The sequence below is a fragment of the Tetrao urogallus genome, assembly GCF_951394365.1.
Source record: "Tetrao urogallus genome assembly, chromosome: 1".
NCBI classification, from domain to species: Eukaryota; Metazoa; Chordata; class Aves; order Galliformes; family Phasianidae; genus Tetrao; species Tetrao urogallus.
Window position 1 is genome coordinate 190,108,904 of NC_136813.1, and position 23,485 is coordinate 190,132,388.

General features: G+C 40.4%; 1 protein-coding gene across 1 annotated transcript in view; it reads left to right on the top strand.

The window, feature by feature from the left end:
- PRKCQ (protein kinase C theta) overlaps positions 1-23,485 on the top strand; it is a gene marked incomplete at both ends in the record, with an annotated part of 28,510 nt that overhangs the window by 1,145 nt on the left and 3,880 nt on the right. Inside the window, 13 exons of the mRNA XM_079545456.1 lie at positions 2,269-2,468; positions 4,046-4,106; positions 5,470-5,632; positions 6,126-6,157; positions 6,248-6,333; positions 7,318-7,447; positions 7,785-7,894; positions 9,219-9,342; positions 11,586-11,764; positions 13,779-13,952; positions 15,722-15,813; positions 17,769-17,831; positions 19,984-20,122. Of these exons, the coding sequence (XP_079401582.1) occupies positions 2,269-2,468; positions 4,046-4,106; positions 5,470-5,632; positions 6,126-6,157; positions 6,248-6,333; positions 7,318-7,447; positions 7,785-7,894; positions 9,219-9,342; positions 11,586-11,764; positions 13,779-13,952; positions 15,722-15,813; positions 17,769-17,831; positions 19,984-20,122 (1,553 nt within the window). The remainder of the gene's footprint in view (positions 1-2,268; positions 2,469-4,045; positions 4,107-5,469; positions 5,633-6,125; positions 6,158-6,247; positions 6,334-7,317; positions 7,448-7,784; positions 7,895-9,218; positions 9,343-11,585; positions 11,765-13,778; positions 13,953-15,721; positions 15,814-17,768; positions 17,832-19,983; positions 20,123-23,485) is intronic.

The window sequence follows — 23,485 nt, forward strand, 5'->3', positions numbered from 1 at the left end:
ATGCTGCATGATAGAATGTCGCTGAAGTCTCGCTTTTCACTGAAAATATGATCTATTTCAGCTCTGTGCTTGGTTTGGCTGTTTGCTTTAATGAAACCTTTGAAAGAGTCATAACTCAAACTGAAGCCTCTGCCAGTTCAAAAGTGAATAAGATCAATTTGGGCAGAAAAGACCTATATTTATTTGTCTTAGAGCTGAAAGTGCTTTCTGGCATGTAATGAAAAAAAATATGCAAACTAATGGATATAATTTCTGAGCTGTGGAGAACATTTAATAATAATAGTAGTAATGAAAATAATAATAATACCCTACCAGTGATAAATGAAAAAAAAAAAAAAAAAAAGTACTTGGAAGAACTTTTCGTTCGTGAGGATGAAATAAAGGAACAATGACGTCGTCCTATTAAAAGATTTCTGTTAGCTGAGGTGTAATTGCAATTTTCTGGCAGCTGCTCAAAGCACTCTGGTTCAGCCAGAGGTTTTGATTGCTAATCCTAATGGAATTGTTAAAGTTGGAAAAGACCACTAAGATCATCTAGTCCAAACGTTGACCCATCACCAGGATGCCCACTAAAGCATGTCATTCAGTGCCACTACTCATCACGTCAGTGATAGCAACAGGAACTTCCCAGGGTTAATTCATCTCAGTATCACCCGTAGGTGGTGGTGCTCTTATTTTGCTGCTGGTAGAAGGTGTCTGAATCATAAATCATAGTATGGCTTATGCCGGGAGGAGCCTAAAAGATCATCGAGTTCCAACCCCCTGCCACAGGCATGGTTGCCAGCTGCTAGATCAAATACTAGATCAGATTGCCCACAGCCTCCTCCAGTCATGTTGATGTCTAAACTCATCTTAAGGTGACTAAGCCACAGTGAGTCCATGGTGGGACATGTCTCTCCTACTTCCACCCTTCTACAAGGACATCAATTCCTGAACAAGTTGGCTACCCTTGCATTGTAGCCCAGGGGAGCAAACAGGGATTTTGGTGGTGGGATTCATCTCTTCTTAAGGAACACAGCTAGAATGGATCTGGTGAATCACACCTTGGAAACTCCCAGTGCTATCTGCTGACTTTGGGGACAATTCAGTTTGCTCAGAGGTACGTGTCTGATATACAGTGACATAAGCCCAGTGCTAAATGGCAGAAATTATCTCAACATGACCATATTGAGGAGTTGATCTGTTAGGCTCAAAGAAGCAAAAGACAACGAGGGTTGTCTCACAGGACAAATGAGAATAGAGCAGAGAATATCTGAAACAGCTGTCTCCCTGGTTTGTTGGGTTTTTTTTTGCTCACTGTTTACTCTCCAGTTCTCTGACTTCACAGCAAATCTGTGGCTCAACAGTGATGAAATTCAAAACATTTGTATTTTGATACTCTGATATGTAAATGCTTGGCAGAAGTGTCATACCCAGGGAACAGAAGTGTATCAGCTCCAAAGCTTGTACGGCGTACAAACAACCCTGATACTGAGCCACGTTCTCTTCTATGTGGACAGTGAAACTCCACACCAAATGACTGCCACATAACAGAAAGCGCAGGACATGCCTATGTGCAGAGCTGGATACATAGAAAGAGCTGAATACATAGAATAGAATCACAGAATCATTAATATTGAAAAAGACCTGTAAGAGCATTTATTGTTAACTGGTCTCAGGTAATTGAGGTGTAGCATTTGAGGGTCTGTGCATTACGTCTGAACCTAATCACAAAGCACATCCAGCTTTGGTAAACGTTTTTCATTTTGCATTGCCATGAGACGGATGATACACGTAGCTGATTGTTGGTGGTGGGATACATCTGATTAGATGTGGGTATTTTATTGTATCATGGGATTTGTCTGATTAGATGTGGACATCTGCATGTGGAGTCCACATTTGGTATCTACTCAGTGGAGTTAATGCACTCAAGAACAGAAACTGTTTTTCTCTAAGGCAGATGCTTGTATTTGGGCAAATGAATACACTCTAACTCCATTGATTTATAGTGACTAAATTCCTTTCACTGGCTCTGAAGGCAGCCAATATTCAGAAAAAACAGATATAAACATACACACTGTAAACACCTTAAGTGAGATGAAACCCTTCCCAGGTTTCACTTCACACAGTAATTTCCTAAGATGCTCCAACATAATCCATCACCCTTCCTGCCTGGAGAAAGACCTTGAAATGGGTGGATAAAACAAATGTGTCTTAGGGACTATAGAATGATGGCCTTAGTGCGAATGAAAGCAAGCCCACTCAATCCAAACCACTTCTTGTTGACAGAAAATGGCCAAGTGTATGTACAGAAGAAACCCACCATGTACCCACCTTGGAACAGCACTTTTGATGCCCACATCAACAACGGCAGGGTCATGCACATTGTCGTCAAGGATAAAAGTGCCGAAATGGTTTCAGAGACCACAGTGGAACTCAAGGTGCTGGCAGAGAGGTGCAAAAAGAGCAATGGGAAGACAGAAATATGGGTGAGCACTGTTATCTTCTCTTGCAGCGAGTGATGGGGAGCTGCTGTGGGGTGGGGGGAATGCCCTGTGTCTATATGTCAGACTGTCAACAACAGGGCAGAAGGAGACGGCTACCATCCAAGGAATGTTTTGAGCCTGCTTGCATTTGACTTGAAAGAAAAACTTCCGTGCATATCAGCGAAAAGAGCACAGCACATTTATATTGTCTGCTGCTGTTATATTGAAACATGTGCTCTCTCTTAGCAAGGATTCTGTTTCACGTGAGCTGTGCCCACATATTACTTTTCACTTAGCTAACTCACTCGGGAAAATTGGTAATTGAGTGGCTAAATGTGAATTATTCTATGTGCTCTGGGGAAACAGCTTTAAAAATTTAATCTAATATCGAGGAACTGATTCACAGCTGCCTGAGTTCAGAATTATGGCAGAGGAACTCCTTCAAAATCACTGGAGTTATAGTGGAGTAAATTGGAAGTAACAGTCTTCATAAGAATGCTAACTGTAAGGTTGTATGCCCTGACAGTCCAAGCAAGAAAGCTGTTGATAAAAGTCTTTAGTGTATTATCCTGTTGCCATGTCATGAATAACAATAAAGTAGGAAGACATTTGGAGGTAAACTGATTTCCTGGAATTGTTTTTTGCTTTGTTTCTCCTGCTGGTTCTCAAGCTAAGCTGCTTAGGTTAAACACACAGCAGAATAGTTAAAAATGCCTTGGCTACTTAAAAGACTTAAGGGCAAGATTTGATAGAGAATTGCACTTTTAACATGTATCTTGGAAAGAATTAAGATACTTAGGACTGAAACAGAAAACTGAAGTGTCCTGCTCAGGATCACTCCAACCCAAGGATTCAAAGATCTGAAAGGCTGTAGTTTGGTGAAGAAGAGCGGGGAGAAAATAACATCTTTCTTACTTTTCTGTGCAACGGCACTTCTTCATCTGTAACGAGGAGAAGTAACACAGTTAAGTCAGGAAGGCACTGTTGTGATTCTCAGGCTGAAGAAATCTTTGAAAGCTTTCCAGATGGGTGGATTCAGATTTAAAACAGGCAAATATGCATGAAGATTGGAATAGATGGGAATTTCTAGACTCAATAGGAAGACCCCAAAACACCTGAGAAAGTCTGTAGCATCACTCATACTGACTATAATGAATGTTGGAATTGGAGACCCAAGTTTCTAAAGATTTCAGCATTCTTTTAAGCACCTGTCTGATGATTCTGGGTTTTCAGAGCTTCTCTCACTTTCCCCTTGCATAATCCACAGGGAATAACAAAGTTGTCTCTGTGTATGTGCTCGTCCTGATCTACTGTCTTAAAACTTGCCTGTTATTTCTGTGTTTTAGTCACATTGGTATTATCATACAGTTTTGATAAGAACTGATCTAACCTTGTCCCTCTTCAATTGTTGCTACCTCTCCTTATTCTCCCATACCAGCATGAGCAATTAGAATTCATTCATTAATTGCCATGGGAATTAGAGGTAGCTTGAGTCATATTAAGTAATTAGTTGCTTCTTCGAATAGCTCTATAATGATCACACTTGTCTTTTTTTCTTGTTTTTCACTTATCACAACCAGCTAGAACTGAAACCTCAGGGACGAATGCTGATGAATGCAAGATACTTCCTGGAAATCAGTGGCAAGTGATTTTGTTTGTTAATTGATAGATGTGATTTCTGGTTATGCAGAGCATACATGCTGTACTCACTGTAAGCAATGATGGCTTTATTACTGATTTATTCATAGGAACTATCACTGTGTTTTGAAATGAACACCTGAGAAATGTAATTTCTGTTGTACATTGGGGAGGAATTTTATTCCTCTGTGATTTGCAAGGCAAATTTCCGGCTGTTTTACCACTGAAATTGTATGTTTTCTCATTACACAAAGCAGGAATAGATATATAAGGAGCTGGTTCCCTTTGAAATCATAGTACATGTACAGATGCATAAAGTGTGTACTGCGGTGTGCATTCTAATGCAGTCATAAAGGATAGGGTACAACTTACAGTTGACAACACCTAAATAGACATGTAAGTTGTATGCCTAAAATCATGAGCAATCAAGGCAAAACAAGAACCAAGAGAGTGATTCATCTGATCAGATGCACGTGCCTGCTGTACAGTGAGCTGAGTCATTCATTCACTAGGCTCCATTGTCTGCACCAGGTAGATCTCCACAGACATGTAGAAGTGGCTTAGTCATCCTGCACAGAATGACACACGTTTATTTAGATGTCTTCACTGAGGACTGAGTCCCACCTGCTGAGTTCAGTGTGCATGCAAAAAGTGTTTTGTTGAAGGAAATGGGTTGCAACCAAAATGATCAGTCATGTTCCCCTGTCTTTGATGCCAAAGTTCTTGCTGTCTTTCACAGATGTGAGATGAATCTGTGGGTTATAGACATATGGAAGGACCTTCCATTTCCATCCTACAACATCCTACAAAGCTTAGAAAACGCAAGTTGTGTTTGTAATTAAAAAGAGCAGGATAATCACCAGATTGGGCAGGGGGCCAGTTTCCACAGAATATCTAGGTAACTTATTGTACAATCCACAGTTAAATGGAGAAAGAAATTGAAATTGAGGTATTGTGTGTATATCTAGATTTGTAGATATGGGCATGTGCATAAGTGCACGTGTGTATACGCGTGTGCAAGAGTTATTTGAGATTATTTATCTCAATTATATCTCTATTATATTAGTTATTTGAGATATTATAAGAGTGCTTTGCTTTGAGAAGTTTAAACATGAACTGCAAATGAAACATGGAAACATGGGAAACAGTAAAGCAACTGTTGGTAAGGAAAAATAATTCAGAAAAGAGTATCCTAAGAACATACATATACATATATGTATATATATATATAAATGTTTCTTTAAAATATTAATTCCCATGAGTGAATCATCAGTTTCAGACATTTAGTATTTTTATCAGCTGCATTTTCTCAAAATGCCTGCTCTGGGCATTGTACCCTAACAAATCTTCTGTTTCCTTTCCTTAGATGCAAAGGACGTAGCCGACTGTGAGAATGAAGCCTTTTTCTCCTTGCATCAGCGCAGGGGAGCCATCAAACAGGCCAAAATCCATAATGTGAAGTGCCATGAATTCACAGCCACTTTCTTTCCACAACCTACATTCTGCTCTGTCTGTCATGAATTTGTGTGGTAAGTCAAAATAGATCCATGCATTTTCCTCTTTTAACATGAGGGAGCAGCTCTGCTCCTTTGTTGAATATCTGTGCTCTTATTGTCAGTAAGGGCAGCAGGACCTCAACCTTGGCATCATAAATGCAGGAATTATTGCATGATTTCCAGGATGTGGTTCAGAGTTGTAATTCCTACTGTGAAAATTCCCTTCATTTTTAGTGTATTTTTTATAAATATTTTTGGCTTTGACCTAGTGTGCAGGCATCTGTAGTCAGCTTACTTTGCTATTTAGATGTTGCAAAATTCAGTAGGTGAATGTGTACTGGAAAGGGTGTGAAAACCACGGTTGCCAGCACTTAGAGAGAATGAAGATACTTAGATTAGAGAAACTCTCTGAAGACTGATAAAAAACAAGACTGTTTTATTCCATTTCTTTCCTAAGTGTTACTCACCTTTCTAATGTGGAAGCTTTAGGAAAACTCAGAATTAACCATTTCTGTCTTTATTTCAGGGGTCTGAATAAACAAGGCTACCAATGCAGGCGTAAGAATTTTTTTTTGTTGTTATCATCATTTACTTGATCCTTCCTTAAGAGATTTTTGCATTAATGCCACAACACACTCGTTCTTTCAGAATGTAATGCTGCCATTCACAAGAAGTGCATTGATAAAGTAATAGCCAAGTGTACAGGATCAGCAGTAAATAGCAGAGAAACAATGGTATGTATTACTACCTGGTTGCTTTTAAAACAAGTGTCATTTAGATCTCTCCTACACATCTGTATAACTGCTTCAGCTGAAGTAAAGTATGTGAATGAACTACAAGTGATGTGATCTGATCTGCATCCTTTGGTTTTTGTATGCTCTGTGGTTCTATTAGCTCCTATTTGTGATTTACTCAAATGCAGCCACTGAATAAGCAGATGTTGAATCAGGCCTGACATTTTTCTTATGTATGAAGCATAACTCAGGGGGAGGTTATGGGCAAGAGGTGGAAAATTCCTTAGAGGAAATTCTTCACTATCCTGTGTTAGGCAGGATATCACAATGAATTTTTAGAGCAGTACTTTAATATCCCAGTATGTGTCACATGAGATTTTGAAACCATCTAGAGGAAGATCTAGCATCCCCATTATTAATTTATTTTTTCTTATATCAGTTTGTAATAAAGCTTCTTTTTCGTGGGCAAAGGCAGAACTTAAACTCTTGATAGGACCATTGCCTTCTTTCTCCTAACTGTGTTCTGCAGCTTTTTTTTTCCCAGTTCCTAATACTTGTTCTCTTTCTACAGTCTTTAGAGATGAGAATCATCTCACCTGTCTTCTCATGTCTCTAGTGTAGGTAATCACATCCAGCTTTGTCCTCTACTTTAACTCTTTATATACAAAAAGAAAAAAAAACAAAACAGGCTTTTCCAGAGAGTGATTAATAAAAACAAATGTAGACATCTTTTTCAGGATGAGATTAATCATTTTGGGAAGCACTCTTGTTTTTCCACTGAGCACTAGGGGCATCGGGGTGAGTAGCTGAGGTGCAAACAGCTATCTGATTGGATGAATCAAAACCAGGGATTAAACTACCCAGTCAAGAATAAAGTGGCAGTAAATTTTCCACATTCTGTGGTACAAATTTGAGGACTGTTGGCATTTCATGTAGAACTGAGGTGAACAGAAGTGATTCACCAACATGGCTTTTCTGTTGCAGTTCCACAAGGAGAGGTTCAAGATTGACATGCCTCACCGCTTCAAAGTCTACAACTACAAGAGCCCAACGTTTTGTGATCACTGTGGCACGCTGCTCTGGGGCCTTGCACGGCAAGGACTGAAGTGTGATGGTGAGTTCCTGAGTTGAACATGGAAACAGGCTGTTGTCTTCAATCTAAAGAGCCAAATCTCATTTCTCTCTGAAATATGTTTGAGATGATATCGGGGTGGTGAAGGAGCAGTCAAGAGGACCATCCTTGGAGGAGGATCTGTAGAAGGACATGTGGTCCACGAGGCTGAAGAGTCAGTTCTCAGAAGTACAAAAGAACAATTCAGTGACTACTTCTCTTCATGTGGTTGGTCTCTACACTTGGCCAACAGCACTGCGTGTTCTTACCCTGCCTGATGCTGAACCCTTTACAGCTCAGCAGCCCTCTGTTGTCCTGACACCTCTGTTCTTTCTTTCAGCATGCTGCATGAATGTCCATCATAAGTGCCAGACAAAAGTAGCAAACCTTTGTGGAGTTAACCAGAAACTAATGGCAGAAGCTCTGGCATTGATAGGCAGCACTCAGCAGGTAAGTAAGCTATTGAGATCATAGAATCAGATGACTTGGAGAAGGGAAGATCAATTGCTTAATATTTAGCACAGTGCAAGAATTAAAGGCATTAAAGGGAACACTGTAGGTAGCAAGTTTTCATGGGTTCATGTGGCCTACCTCCAATATTAATGGAAGAGAAAGCCACTCAGAATTCATAGAATAATTCATAGAATGGTTTAGGTTGGAAGGGACCATAAAGGCCATCTAGTTCTAACACCCCTGCCATGGGCAGGGACACCTTCCAATAGATAATACTGTCCAAAGCCCCATCCAGCCCAGCCTTAAACACTTCCAGAGATGGAGCATCCACTGTTTCTCTGGAAAACATGTTCCAGTTTCTCACCACCTTCACTGTAAAGAATTTCTTTCTAACATCTCATCTAAATTTACACTCTAGATCAGGATTCTTGGAGTGCCTCTTAGCACTTGAGTATCTTCAAACAGGAATAAAGTTTTTAGGTACCCCACCCATATTTTGGGTCCTCAGATATCCCAAGGCAACAACTTTATACACACAGCTGATGTTTTTCCATTTGTAACTTCCTGAGAGTGTACGTACCAGATTTAATTCTATATCCTCATCTTTGTGCAATAAATACAGTTGCCAAACTTCCAAGTAGGTTTTTTTTCCTGCTTTTTCTTCTCTATTTTCTATCTGCTGGCTCTCTGCAGCTCCTTGCCCTGTACCTTTGAGTCACCACTGAGAGGTGAAGAAGGCATACACTATGTACTTTCGCTAAAATACCCCTTATTTCCAGAAGTTTAGATCATGGGAACTTCTGGAGGCATAGGTGGAGTTTTAGTATTTAAATAAACTTCAGTGCTTTTCCATTTCCTGCTTCTGTTTCATCACTCCTGAATCCAGGCAAACTCTTATCCTCTACAGCACCAGAGGACAAGGAGTTTCTCAAAGTGACAGTCAGACAGTGTACAGGGATAAGCCTGCAGTACGTTCCAGCCTCCAGTGTTTTGCCAGGTTTCCCTTCATGAAGAATTACTAGGAAGGAATATGTTAAAATGGCCTTTGTGTGGTTAGTTAGGGTCACAGACCACTCTGCAGAATAAGGTATCTTTATATTAGCTTTACAAATACCTGTTAACACCCACACACAAGATGCTTTGATGAAGCTTGTGGTCATTAAACCCCTAAGCAATGGGTACAGAGATGCTCTTTTCATAAGCAAAGACCTCTTCTAGATCTTGGCTTCTATGACAGTCACACACACTCAAGAGGAAACTGTACAGGAACTCAGAACAGAACATTTGGCTCAAAAGTCATTTGCTGTTTTCTGTCATCCAGGCTCGCTGTCAGCGTGATACTGAACAGATATCCAGGGATGGACCTCTTGAAATTGGGTTCCCGGTTCTAGTGAGGGAGGTGACACCTCTTCAGGCAGTGCCAGCATCCACAACAGGAAAAAAAGGTAATTTACCCTAGTGGTACAGTACAGCAGCCTTTATTAATCTTTTTACATAGTTAAGTGGAGGTGGCAAGGATAGAAAACATATTAGCCAATGAATCTTTTATGTATCTTTCCCACTTAGAGCAAGATATCTATTTTCTCACCTCTGGGATCTGTAACTTCTCCCAGCCACATCACTCAGGCTAAGCAGAGACCCTAGACATCTAAGATTCCTTTCCTCCCTGTTAGCACTTTCCCCAAGTCTTCTCCAGCCTTTAGTGATATGCCAACCATTTCTCATCCATCTAGTCCCTAAACTCTCATTGTGACCCAGTACTTCGGCACACCTCATACCTCCACCAGCAATAATGTATTTATTCTTCTCCTGAAACTCATAAACCATAATATATGGGATATTTAAAGAGAAACCAACCTTGAAAGAGGAGGTTCAGAGTTCCTTTGATCGTTATGGCCAATTCTCTTTCTGATCTCAGATATTTAGGTAGGAGTTGATATCCAGTCCCTCTGTAAAACCACTGACAGATCTCCACTTTATTCACCCAAAAATGATTAAGTTTTTGCAGCCCTATGTGCTACAGGAGCAGAGATTTTTCCTAAAATTTTTTTCCTAAATTTTTTTCTAAATCTCTGTAAATGAGTAACTGGGGACAAGCATTGATAAGCAGACGTTGGACAAAGCTACTGAGGGCTCAGTGACCTGGTAGGAAAACTGAAGTCCTGGAAAGACTCCTTGTTTGTCTGCTTTATGCTCAGATCAGAGAACTCTGGATTTTAGGATCACAGATGTCACCGTCTTTTGTTAAACCTATGTGTCCCATACAGAAGTGAATTTCAGAAGTGCTCCACCTTCATGGTTTGTGGGGCACTCTTATGAAACTGTAACTTTTTTGCAGACTCCCACAAACTTTAAAATACACCTACCAGAAAGGGGAGGGAAAAAAAGAGAGGTACAATTGAATTAATACTTAAACCAAGTAAGGGCTGGAGCAGTAGATCCTTAGCTCTAAACCTAACTGGAGATGGCCCCACCATCAATCTCCTCAGAGCAAAAAAAACCCAAACATCTATGTGTGGAGCTAATATCCTCAAACTACTCAGAAACCAACCCTAGCAAAATTCCAGATGGCTCTTGTTGAAGCAGAGCCATATTACACACCAGTGCTCCGGGTTTTATACCATACAGCACAAGCCTATCAAGCCTCAGAAGCTGATTTTCGTAGGATCATAGAATCACCAAGGTTGGGAAAGCACTTCCAAGATCATCTAGTCCAGTCTTCCACCTACCACCAATATTTTCCCACTAAACCACATCCCTTAGTACAGCATTCAAATGTTTCTTGAACATTTTGTTCAAGATGATGGTCATCTGCAGGGACAGTGACACAGCCACCTCCCTGGACAACCCATTCCAGCACTAGACCATTCCTTCAGAGAAGGGATTTTTCCTAATATCCAACCTGAGATTTTGGTACTGTCTATTCCATTTGGCCCCTTAGAGAAAAATTAACGGTGCCCTCATCTATGTTCATTTTCTGTGGGCTACAAGTAGAACTGAATGAATCAGTGTGAACTAGTAAAGCCCAGATTATTCACATCTGGTTAACGTGTGAGTCTATCTGATGATTAGTGTTCTTGTTCAGCAACTTAGGACAGCACAGCAAGTACAGCAACTACAGCAAGTACATGCATTTGAGTGAGCGGGATAAATCCAGTAAGGGACAAGAATTTCACAAACATCCAAGGAAATGAAGTATTGAAGAAACTGTTAATAATTCCTCTCCAGGACAGCTGGAATATTTCATTAAGTCTCCATAACCAGAGCACAGACCCAATGTGAAGATGCTGACCCATTTGTTTCACACACTAGTTTTGCCAAGGATCTTGAACAGGTCTCAGAAGAAATGGGATCCTATCATAACAGCAACCAGCAAGAAGGAATGAAGAACAAGGGCTGCCAGAAATGAAAGATTTGGTCATGTTTTGCTACCATGAAGCAGGACAGATGAAGGATTTCATGAAGTGGGAATAATGCTACTGAAGAAGATGGAGTTATGCTGGAATAAAATTTCTTCTGGAGAGAAAGCTGTATGCAAGCAGAGACAATCTACTCCCTTGATCTGTCCACCACATTTCCATATATCTGAAAAGACCTTTCTAGAACTATTCAAAATAGTGCATAAGAGTTCTGGGGATTTTCTCCTTGCTTCCCAGGATTTATTTGAATGCTTTGATGTGTATTTCAGAGCCACAGGGCATCTCCTGGGAGACTCCAGTGGAGGGCACGACGAAGGGAGAGTCTCTAATAGAGACAGACCTGGGAGGAAAACAGCTCCTGGAGCAGCAAGAGGACCAAGTGCAATTAAAACTAACCATTGAAGATTTTGTCCTGCACAAGATGTTGGGAAAGGGCAGCTTTGGTAAGGTAAGCATTAAGAGGCTGAGATCTCTTTGCTGTTCCTCTTCATTCAGCAATGTCCATCAGATTGGCTTAGTCATCTTGGCAGGAGGCAGAATCTTTAGATGAAAAGGTGAGTGTGGATCACCTCCCTTCTCCAGAGCAGCAAGTCCAGCTGGGAATGCTAACTGCTTTTTCCCATCTCTGATCTGTGCTGCAGCATAAAGTAAATTTTACAACAGCCAATAATTTGTGCTTCTGAAACAAGGACCACCTGTTTTCAGTAGATTCATTAATCTTGATGAATGGTCAATTGTTCCTCCTTCATGCAGATGTCTCCTGGAAGTGGATTCATGTTATTCACTGCCAACACAGAACATGAAGTAATTTCAGAGGACCTCTCCATTGTGTTTTTGCAGTCAGTAGGGAGAATAATTGGGTATCACATTACTTAGATCTCAAACCTCTCCAAGGTGGAAACTGCCTGAAAGAAATCCTGCTTTTTGCTAAATGAGCTAGAGCAATTGCTGCAACCATATCTTAAACTGAGGAAATATCTGTTGTGTTGACTTTGCATATATGAAAGCACTTGGCATGTCTGCACTTTGTATGTGAAGCAGAGCTGAGACATGTGAGTCAAAACTAAGCCACAAAACTTCAAACTGCACAGCCCAGATGAGGGTTACTTAGGGGACTGTCAAGTTGAGAAGCCAAGAATCTGCATTACTCTGCCATGCATTATGTGGACATGGAGGGGAAGGACTAGTTTGTGCCTTTCTGCGGCAAACTTCTCCCACAAGTTTCCCATGCAGGTATCACTCCTGGTGCTGTCATTTATTTGGAGTGACATTCATTTGTCCACAGAGAGAACAAGATATGCAGATCTCCATGCTTGGAAGACTTCTCCACTTCTGCGTGGACCTAGGGAGACTGAGGGCCACAGGCACTACACAGCCCCTACCTGTGTCTTGGGAGTCACACTTATATTGTGCTTTTTGATTTCCTTGGAAAAGCAATGCCCTGCACAGAACTGAGAGTTAAAAGGGTCCCTGCAGCATCAACACTGTTAGCATTTCTGGTCATTCACTGTAGAGACAGAAGGAGGCTCTAGGCTCTGTATAGTGCTACAGAGTGAAATAGAACAGTAGCCAAAAGGGTAAATAAAACCTTTGTCAGGGTCAAAATACATCTGAGCTAATTCAGCAAATAGTGTCTGGTAGTGAACTTCAAAGGGTTCTTTGATGAGTCATAGGTATTTATTCATGGGAATAAAAAATAGTAAAACTACTATGGGGAACGGTGTTGATTGTCTGTCAACACAAAGATCACAACTGGCACTGCTTTCCAGCAGAGGTTGCTTTGCTTGATGGTCTCTAGAATTCAATTTTCTGCTGCTTTACGTCTGAGTTTCCCTACCCATAACAACAGAGGTCCTAAACTCCTTTGCAATGTGTTTTACTTTTCTCAGAGGAGTCCTGTAGAAGCACAGGGGACCTGGGCTGTCTGCTTACACGTCCTGCTGACAGGGAGGAAGGAAATGTCATCAGTTTAACTACTACTGGTGGACATCAGTTTATACCTATTGAGGATCTGGTGACATTTGCATTTCACATGCTGACAATGCAATATTCTGTGATTTGTTACTTTAAGTCAGAAAACAGGAAATGTGTTTCATGAGCATTTGCATAGTGTTGGTTTCTGTTGTCAGAAGTGCTCAGTTCTCTGACATGTCCTGTCCATATGAGCATGTAGCTCATGTTCTTGTAATTACCTGTTACTCATCTTTCCTCAGAGTTCAGCCTCGTAAAATTGTTCTGGATGTGGGGATCAAATTCAAAGTCTACACAGTCTTCATGACAGAATCAGAACTTAAACAGCAACTTCTTAAGGTCTACATTTATGAATTCCCCAGAGCCATTTTCCCATGCAAAACTTTCTGCTTGGTGCTGCGTTTCAGCCCCTCTTGCTCAGCTTCCATGGCTGTTGTTGCCAGCTCAGAGAGAAAAACGTTGGTTTTTCTGAGCAGCCATTTCCATTCTAGGTGTTCCTTGCTGAGCTGAAGAACACAGACCAGTATTTTGCTGTGAAAGCCCTGAAGAAGGATGTGGTCCTTATGGATGATGATGTTGAATGTACGATGGTGGAGAAGAGGGTCCTCTCTTTAGCTTGGGAGCACCCGTTCCTGACTCATGTCTTCTGTACATTTCAAACCAAGGTAAGTCAAGGATCTGTTCACATTTCCTCCATAGACTGAGGGTACTTTACAGAGATCATAGTCCAAACCAAAACTCAAGTCGCATTGAGTATATAAATCTGTCTGGCCCTAAATGGCAGTGAACCACAAACTGATGGCATTCATGTTTTCACCCTTCAGGGACTGATTTTGAGGAGGACAGCAGATCCTGGGAATTGATTCTTGCCTGAAGAGGGCAGGAATTAATCCCCTTTATTTTTCTAGATTTTACTGGCTTGGCTGCTGCTGACAGCCCTTACCTGCGTGGCCCATGAAACTGGGTGACACATTCCCCATCCACAGCGCAGGGCAGATGGAAATTTTATTCACAGCCGCTCTCTGCGCAGCTGAGTTTCCAGCCAGATTTCCATTTTAATGAGAGTACTGCAATTAAAAGGATCCCGCCAAAGAAATTGCACAAATTAGAGCAGAGATAAGTTATTTGAAAAGAAAAAGCACTGCGGTGCTGCTGTGTGTATTTTCTGTTTTTGTTGTTTCTTTTTAAATATCCGGCTCTTGGTTTTCTGCCAGAGATGCTTATGTTGGATTTTATAGATAAAAATCTTCATTCAAGTGTTAGAAGTATAAGTCAAAAGAACTACCTCCCCCAAAATAAAATTTGTGATGGATACTACACAACATAAGGAGGATATTCATAAACTTTTGCATAGCTTGGAGATAACTGACTACACATGTGTAATGAACAGAGAAAACATTACGTCCATTTTATTTTATTCATGCATTTATACACAGAAGCTGACATTACTAAAACAGAAGTTTAAATTGGGAGCATAACTCATTGCACAGATAGACTCTTTCCAGAAAACAGATACACTTAAGTGCAGAAGGGATGTTCCGTGATTTGCACTTGGGCTAAAGGCCATGGCCACCATTGATATGTGTGGTACATTCTGCTTCAAGCCAACTTGAGGAAATTGCCCTCCAGCTTTTTCATGGGTCTGGTGGTGAAGGCGGGGGGGGGGGGATCAGTATGGCATGCACCAAGAATCAGAAAGGAAACCTAAGTGCCATTTCTGCCATTTGTTCAATACGGAGATCTCCCCCATCCCTCTAAAGTACCAAGAGGAGAGTTTTCCACTGCCCTGCTAAAGAAGCAAAGACTTGGTATTTTTTTCACATTTCTGTAGCATGTATGTACTCAATGATCATCAACAAATATGAGTAGGCTAGCAAGTGAAGTCCTGTGTTATTTATTGCAGCAGCTCCCAGGCTTGAAATCAAGCATGTGCTTAGATTAGATAACTGGATTTGGCCAGTGTCTCTGGTAAGTCAAAAAGGCCGGAGCCATGTTCATCCATAAAAGATGTGTGGGCATGCAGGTAACAGCAACTTGAGATCACTCCACTGAGTGAATGATGCATTGGTCTGGGGACCAGAGGAGATCTGAGATTTGCTTCTTTCTCTTCCATCAGTCCCCCAGGAATCTTGTCTATGTGTCCTTCTATTATACAAGCGCTGCAAAGTTACTTATCCCTTTTTAGTGATCCTTGAGTTGTACTGGTAAAAGCAATGGCACCAGCTGGTTATTATGTGGCTTCACAATGTTTGTTAATGCTGTTCATAGAAATTAAAGTAATGAGGATAAATACAGGCTTAGAGAACAAGGAGCACAAATTAGGAACTTGAAAGATAAGCTGCTTTCTACTGAAAACCCTGACACTAATATTTTCCTTCCTCTTTTTTATTTTCATCTTCTCCACCCCTAATATTTGTCTTATCTCATTCTCTAGGAAAATCTCTTTTTTGTGATGGAATATCTCAACGGAGGAGACCTCATGTTCCATATCCAGAGCTGTCATAAATTCGACCTTCCCAGAGCAACGTAAGATGTTATGATTACCTTTTGGCATGTGGTAGAAACAAAGGAGGAAGATGGGGACATTAGGGCTCTTAGTTTTCCAGCACTACCACTGTCCTGTGATGGCAGCCCTGGGCACAACCTTTGACTTCTCTATGACTTACTTATTCTGCAAAGTTCTCTCAGCTGGCTTTTTAGCATGAAAGCAGAACCACTCTCAATTCCCACTCTCTCCAAAATTAACAAAACAGATATGCAGGTCATCACCTCATCTCAGTGACAGACTTGGAGCTAGTCACTTCCTCTCCTTGTCTTTCCCCTCCCACAAAAGGCTTTTTAGAGCACATCCACGCAGTTCATTGCAGTCAGATGTGAACTTGCTTTGCATTCTTGGTCAACTAAGGAAGCTATTTCTGTCTGAAAGCATTACAGATGGTGCTACACCCTCGTCAGCATTGCGTCTGCCTGCAGTCTCATCCTTCAGCTTACAGATGAGAGGCTTCCTCACATCCTGTGACCTGGCTGTCATGCTTGTGCTAACCTCAGGATAGTCCCTCTGACATTTAAATAGTCCCTCAAACATCAAATAGTCCCTCAGTCCCAGAGCCAGGAGTTGGATAGAAGCTGTGCCTTAGGCTGCTCTACTTTCTGAATTAGTCCACTTCACAGAGAGTAGCTCTTCGCCTGAGATATCACCTCTAAAGGTGTCTGCAAATAGCACTGAGCATGCCTGAAATCTTATTTAGATGAGGTTTGTTTTAAAGCAGCCTACAGGTGTCTGCTTTGAATTAAAAAAGCCCTGGGGTTGCTCTAGTATTGCATTGATTAAGTCCTTGAACAGTCCAAAATTGGAGGCCCTAGAAAAATGATTGTGCACCCAAACTCCACCCTGGCTTTGCCATCATCAGAGAAATCCCACAGAGACATTTTCAGCCATCTGTGGAACTAAACATCTTGTTCTTTACAACACGACTTCAGATGAGGTTCATGGTACAGTGATCAGAGGCGTTGTTATTGTTTGTTAGAAGTAATGGAATGCACTAGTTTTTCCTTCTAAGATTAGATTTAAAAAAATAATGATAGAAAAAACCTATTGAAAGTGCAAAAGGTAAATGTAGATTGAAAAAAAAAATGCACCAACTGATAATTAAAAATAAAGTAAGTAGGAGAATTAGATTAAATGAAAGGTGTTTTAATCCTTCTGTGAAGTAAATGATATTTCAAAAGTCAACACTGAAGCTGCTGTAGGAATTAAATTTTATTTAATAATTTTTAAAAATTGAAAAACTTCATTTAAATCTGTGTTCACTTTACTGGGCTCCTTATTTTTTACAAAACTATTTGAATGTTCATAATTAAGCCCTGAGGTCAATGCAGTAAAGATGTTTGAGCAAAGCCTTACAACAACACAAAGGAAATATGAGTTGGTGGTTACATTCCTTTCTGGGCAGAGCATTTTCATTCTGCAGTTTAGGCAGAAACTTGTTCAGAACTACGATCTAAAACTCAAAAAGTCTCCACAGAAAGACCACCAAGTTGCTAGCTAGTTCACATCTTGGGTAAAACTTTGGAAACACGTCATTAATCTGGGCAATGAAGGGATCTGCTTGACAAGCTGAGGAATCTCTGTGTTGTTCCCAAGCCCAGATGTTCTCCAACCTGGTGCGCTTAAGGACACATCCACATAAACAATTGCACATCAAAAATTTACAGCTAGCCATACAATGTGGTTACCAAAGCCCTGAACATGACTACACATCAAATCCTTGCCATTTCCCAAAGCAGTTTCAATGGAAGATGGACTGCTAGCTATGTAGAATGGTTTTGGGAATCTCATATTGTCCTTCCTGAAGACTCCAGGCCTTCATGGGCTTAGTGAAATTTTGGCTCCTGTGAAGGCAAACTTTCATCTTTTGGGGGTCTAGCTGAAAACAACTTTTGGGAAACATATATTCTGATTTGTTCTTTCTATCACACAGGTTTTATGCTGCTGAAATCATAAGTGGGCTGCAGTTTCTCCACTTAAAGGGCATAATATACAGGTAATTTTACTCCTTACTGTCTAATATGTTAAACTTCTGTGCTTTCCCTGGAAGTACTGACTGTAAGAGACTTTCTTGGAAATATTTACTGGCGTTACACTTCTATGCAGATTTCCTTCAAAAATGACTGGCTGTTTTCTTTTGAAGAGGTAGTTCAGAAAAGGCAGTGGAGCCCTTCTTTGGAATTCATTCCTTTTCCAATTAACATTAAAGCATGATAATTGATTTATTTACTCCAAGTCATTCATATAGCACTCAGCATAAGCACTCAGCTTAAGCTTTCCATGTATTGAGATGGATAAGTTCAACCAAACCATGAGAAATTTGCAGTATCTGCTGTGCTGCTTGCTCACTTCTTAAGAGCTTGGAAGTTATGTGTAAGTGTTTTGATCTGACACACAAGGGTTGTGCTTGGAACCTATAAGAAAAGATGGGGACAAGATGGAAGCAAGAGGAACTGCAAAAATTGGGAAATGGTTGAAAGGAGAAACTGAATTTCTGGGGAGCTCTCTAACTTGTCTTCTTGGAAAAGGTTGCTTATTACACTATAAGTACACTTTATAAAAGCAGGAAGTAAATAGCTTGTCACAAGCAAATGAGAAAGATCACTGAATCAGTGATGTTTCCTGAAGCCAAAATGAGCTTATTTAAATGTTTGTTACATAGTGTGAACATTAGAAAGATGTAAAAGTGAGTGGCTTATTTACAATTCACTCTCTCATTAAAATCAAACTTTCATTCATATAAAATCTCGTTATTCATTATTAGTACTCATTGTGAGATCTGTTTATTGATCCATGATGGCAGTTGCATAAACATGAGATCTGTTTCAATAGCAGTAAGCCAGGATGATTTCTAGAGTCTCAGTGGTTCCCAAACCACTGAGCTGTATCCATTGATTTTGCCCACACTTCTTACAAAAGTTGATCAAAAGTATTTACAGGATGTTTTGGGTTCATGACAGGACTGATAACATTGACTTTTTGCATATCACTCGTTTTTATTTGAAACCGCTACTCCAGTGGTCTGCCAGGTTCTGGGACCTGTCTTCCTGTGAAAGAAGAAAGATTGTGAGAGCCTGGAGCCATATGCCGTGTTGGAAAGTGAGGGCAAAATGTTGGTTAGACATTAGGAAACACGTTGATATGAATAAGTAGCTCAGGAATCAGTGTGGCTTTGCTTTGGGTATCAGGCTTTGATAGAAAAGATTTGACTAGTCCTGCTTCGTTTGCCTTTTTTCACTGGAGAAAATAAGGTCTGCTGGGAACTTACATCAATCAGTATCTCAGTCAGAGCTAACTAAGCACTTAGGAAAACGGATAGAAATCATTTCTGAAACTACACAACTTGTGATGTAGTAAGAATAATGAAGCCAGCTGTTCTGTGTCCTGCACCCATGTCTGCAAATGTTGGCTTAAATTTTAATGAATGAGCAGAGGCAGTTTTGGCAGAAACTCCAATCTCTGAAGCCAATGAGTTTGAGACTCATCAAAATTGCAAAAGCAAACTGTAGGTGATGGACTTTTTGTTTTACTTCAAACTGCCAGATGAATAAAAGCAGTGCTGACAGGCAGAGATTGATCTCCATGATGTAACTAAAATAAGTCACTCCAGCTGGAAATTGTGACAACATGAATGTCTGCCACTGAAAGCAAATGTCTTGATTGTCTCTATATTTCTATTTGATTGATGACTCCTACTATTTCTTTGTCTGTTTTCTAGCAACAGCAAATAATTGCCCCATGACAACAGTTTGTTGTGTAGGCACTGCAAAGGAGTTTTGTAGAAGGAGGATGAAGAGCTATCTTTCCTGCATCTGTAGATAACCATCTCAGTAATACAGTGCATTAGAAGTGACCTTCTTTGAGAGAATCAAATAGTCAGTGTCATTCCTGATAAAAATAAAAATAAATTGAAAAACAGTGTGAAGTTTAAGTCTTCACTGGCAAATAGGTCTGTGTTTGGACAGGGGAAACGAGGAAGAAGGATATTGAAGTTCAATGGACAGCAGCTCCTCCTTCAACCCTCAGTCTCCCTTTGTAATTGCAGTACATAGTACAGAGGAAGATAACAAATTGAAGGGTGTACACTGCTAAAACTGCATGGCTCTGTAACAGTTTAAAAATATGTGTTCCCTTCTTCTCCTCCATAGGGACTTGAAGCTAGACAACGTTCTCTTGGACAGTGAAGGGCACATCAAAATTGCCGACTTTGGGATGTGTAAGGAGAACATGTTTGGAGATGCAAAGACAAGTACTTTCTGTGGGACTCCTGACTATATTGCTCCTGAGGTAGGTGTGGGGCTGAGAGATGTTGAAAATCCACCATGGGACAGAGAACTCACCTTGAGACATGACTGTTGGTCAGTGGTGATACAGGCTGCAAAATGCAATAGCCTACATTTGAACAGTCCCAGGCTAAAACTTTATTTCAGTTTAACTCTGCAAGCTGCACCCAGGTGAAGGAGACCCTAAAATTAGCAGTGATGTGGATGTGTCCAGTCGTGAACATGCTTGAGTTAACAACAGCAGGGTAGAGCTCATAGGTTTTGTTAAGGCTGATCTCTACCCCCTTGACTTGGATATTTGTGCTGTGAGGTACCGTTCTATGAGCCTGAAGCTTGCTTGGAGACTGTCTCCAGGTTTCATGCAGCATAGATGTACTAGAAAATGCTCTTTTCCTTCCCCATTTGATATCTGCTGATACATAGGTCACTCTGAAAGTAATGCCTACTATTTATTTCTATGCAAACTATGCAAACAGATTCAAAGAGCACAATAACACTATTTGATAGAACAAATTCTCAGCTACAAAACACTATTTTTTAACATAGTCACCACCATTAGCAGTGTATTTTAACCAGCAATGTACAAGGGCCTGCATGCTGCACTCTTAAAAATCTGCACCAGCAGAGATGACTCACTGTTTCACAGCTGCTGCGATGGCATCATGACTGAAAGGCATCACTAAGCACCTCACTGTGCTAACATCCACTATTAAGTCTTTTCTCGTGTTCAGCAAGCATCAGTGAATATTAATAGGTGCAGTTTTTTCTTCACAGAGGAGTTCAGTTGCACGACTTTGCTTCATATGCACTTCCACGTCAGATGCCGTTTGGTCAGACTGCCTCTCTGCTGCCATCTGTCGCACAGCAACAAATCGTATCTAAATATTGGTGGGAAGATTCAACCTCTGCATGCACCTCTGACGTTATGAGTCAACATAATAAAATAGGAGATAGTGCTTTCAGAGCAGCTCTCGTACATGATGTAGAAAAACTGAATTTGGCCTTCATCTGCCTATGTAGTAAATTCAGGTGGTCACAGACACTAGACTTCAGTTTGGACTAGATCCATCCAGAAAATAGGCTGCTCCCTTAAAGCAGTGAGTTCAAACAATGACAGATGTCACTGTGAAGAGATTTTGACTAATTAGGTGGCAAAATGAGGCCAAAGAAGACATTTTTCATCTCAGAGAAGAATCTAAGACTCATCCATGTGTCATGTCTGACATCACTCTGAAATCCATTTATTTCCCTTTCAGAATCCCATTTCATTATTTTAGTGTTTTCATGATGGATATCAGTGCTTTCCAAATTGCTCTTAAAGCTTTTGGTTATTCTTTTTTTTTTTTTTTTTTTCCTTTCTGCTATAATTCATTGATCATTTACTCTCTACCAAGACCTCAGTTTTGATCTAAATTACTCCACTGCTGACTCAAGGACAAGCTTCTTCAATAACTGGATTTCTATTGCCTGAGAACAGGTGTAAATGTGCTCTGCCATCAAAATGAAATTGTCATTTATTTCATTTCAATATGCTTTCATTTTAAAAAGAAAATACTTTTTTTTTGATCCTAAAGGAGAGCTAAATGATAATCCATTACCTATGATTTTACTGCATGAAAGAGAGTGTCAGAAATACCTCATAAGTTTATTTCTATGCTATCATTTATTTTAGGGATCCAACAAGTACATATAAAACATTTTACCCCCAAACTGAAAGCACTGCTAGAGTTTATGGATCGATTCTCCTGCCAGAGGTTCATAGAATCATGGAATCTTTAGAGTCGAAAGGGACTCTTGAAGGTTGTCTAGTCCAACTCCCCTGGGAGTTGAAACAGGGACACAGACAGCTGAATTTGGTTGTCCAGGACCTGATCCAGCCTTGTCTTGAAAGTCTCCACATCTCTGGACAACCTGTTCCAGTGCCTCACCAACCTCCCTGTAAAAGACTTTTTCCTTATATCCAACCTAAATCTACCCTTCTGAAGCTTGAAGCCATTTCCCCTTGTCCTGTTACAACAGATCCTCCTAAAGAGTCTGTCCCATTCTTTCCAGCAACTCCCCTTTAGATACTAACAGGCCACTATCAGGTCACCTCGCAGCCTTCTCTTCTCCAGGCTGAACAGCCCCAGCTCTTTCAGCCTGTCTTCATAGGAGAGGTATTTCATCCCTTGGATCATTTTGGTGTCCCTCCTCTGGACACGTTCCAACAGATAGATGTCTCTCCTGTGCTGAGGACTCCACATCTGGATGCAGTACCAATTGGACCTATGGACTTCTTGTCAGTATCTCAGTGTGACTGCTAGCACTGTAATTTGTTACAGATCTAGCACTTTTCTGTAGCTGTGCAAATAAGAGGGCTTTGGGTCAATAGACAAGCAGTCGTTTATCTTAAAAAATACTTGACCAAAAAGAAAGAAAAAGAATTAACCTGAAATTAAATTTCTGGACTTTACATTTTCAGAGAAAACAAAACTAATAAATCTTTCTCTTAACCAACTGAAATCAGTTAATTTAGTTTTCCAGACCCTTTATAATTTGAAAAGGCCTTATAAAAGAAATGTGTCTTTTCAGAGGGAAAGGTTTGGATGATTTTGTTTATAAACAGACCAAGGAAATGTGTTAGGGATACTTACTCCTTTCTTTTTTTTTTTTTCCACTCTGAGTGAAACATGTTGCTTATATTGTCTCATATTCAAATAGACACCTTTTTTTGTGATCATTTTTTGTGTTTCTTCTTTCGGAATTATGGAGACAGGTATGTTAGTCATGAGCACTCTACATCAGCTTGGGTTTAGACATAAGATATTAAGGTCCTACTTTGCTAGATGCTACATGTACCTCAGAGGGGGATATTCTCAACTAACATGAGAAAATCCATCAAAACATGAAGAATCAGGTGGCACCTTATAGCACTGTTGGAAAACAAGCATCTCAAGAAGCCAGTTCATCCCTTCTTACCACAGATGTGTAAGTTAGATAAATCAACGTTTTTCCTCCAGTGACTCTAGAAAGACTCTGGAAAACTAGCTTAATAAAATACATAATCTTTAGGAAATCAAATGAATCCAGGTCCAAGTGGCAAACACCTCTCTAAAGCACTTACAAGACATTCAGACAGGGTAATACAGTAGACTCAGACGTGTCTACTGTACCTCAGAGCTAGAAGTAAAGATTCTCTCTCTAAACTTTCCAGTTATCAGCAAATTTATATGTGCTGGTCTAGGTGATTGTTTTAACTGCTATTAAGCCATTTCCATGGTTTGCCATTGATACCTGCACTGCAGCTGTTCTATAGGAGATGGCAATGCAACCAGGTTGTGAGCATAAGATCATGGCTTAAAATGAACTATTACCCTCCCCAGCTCCA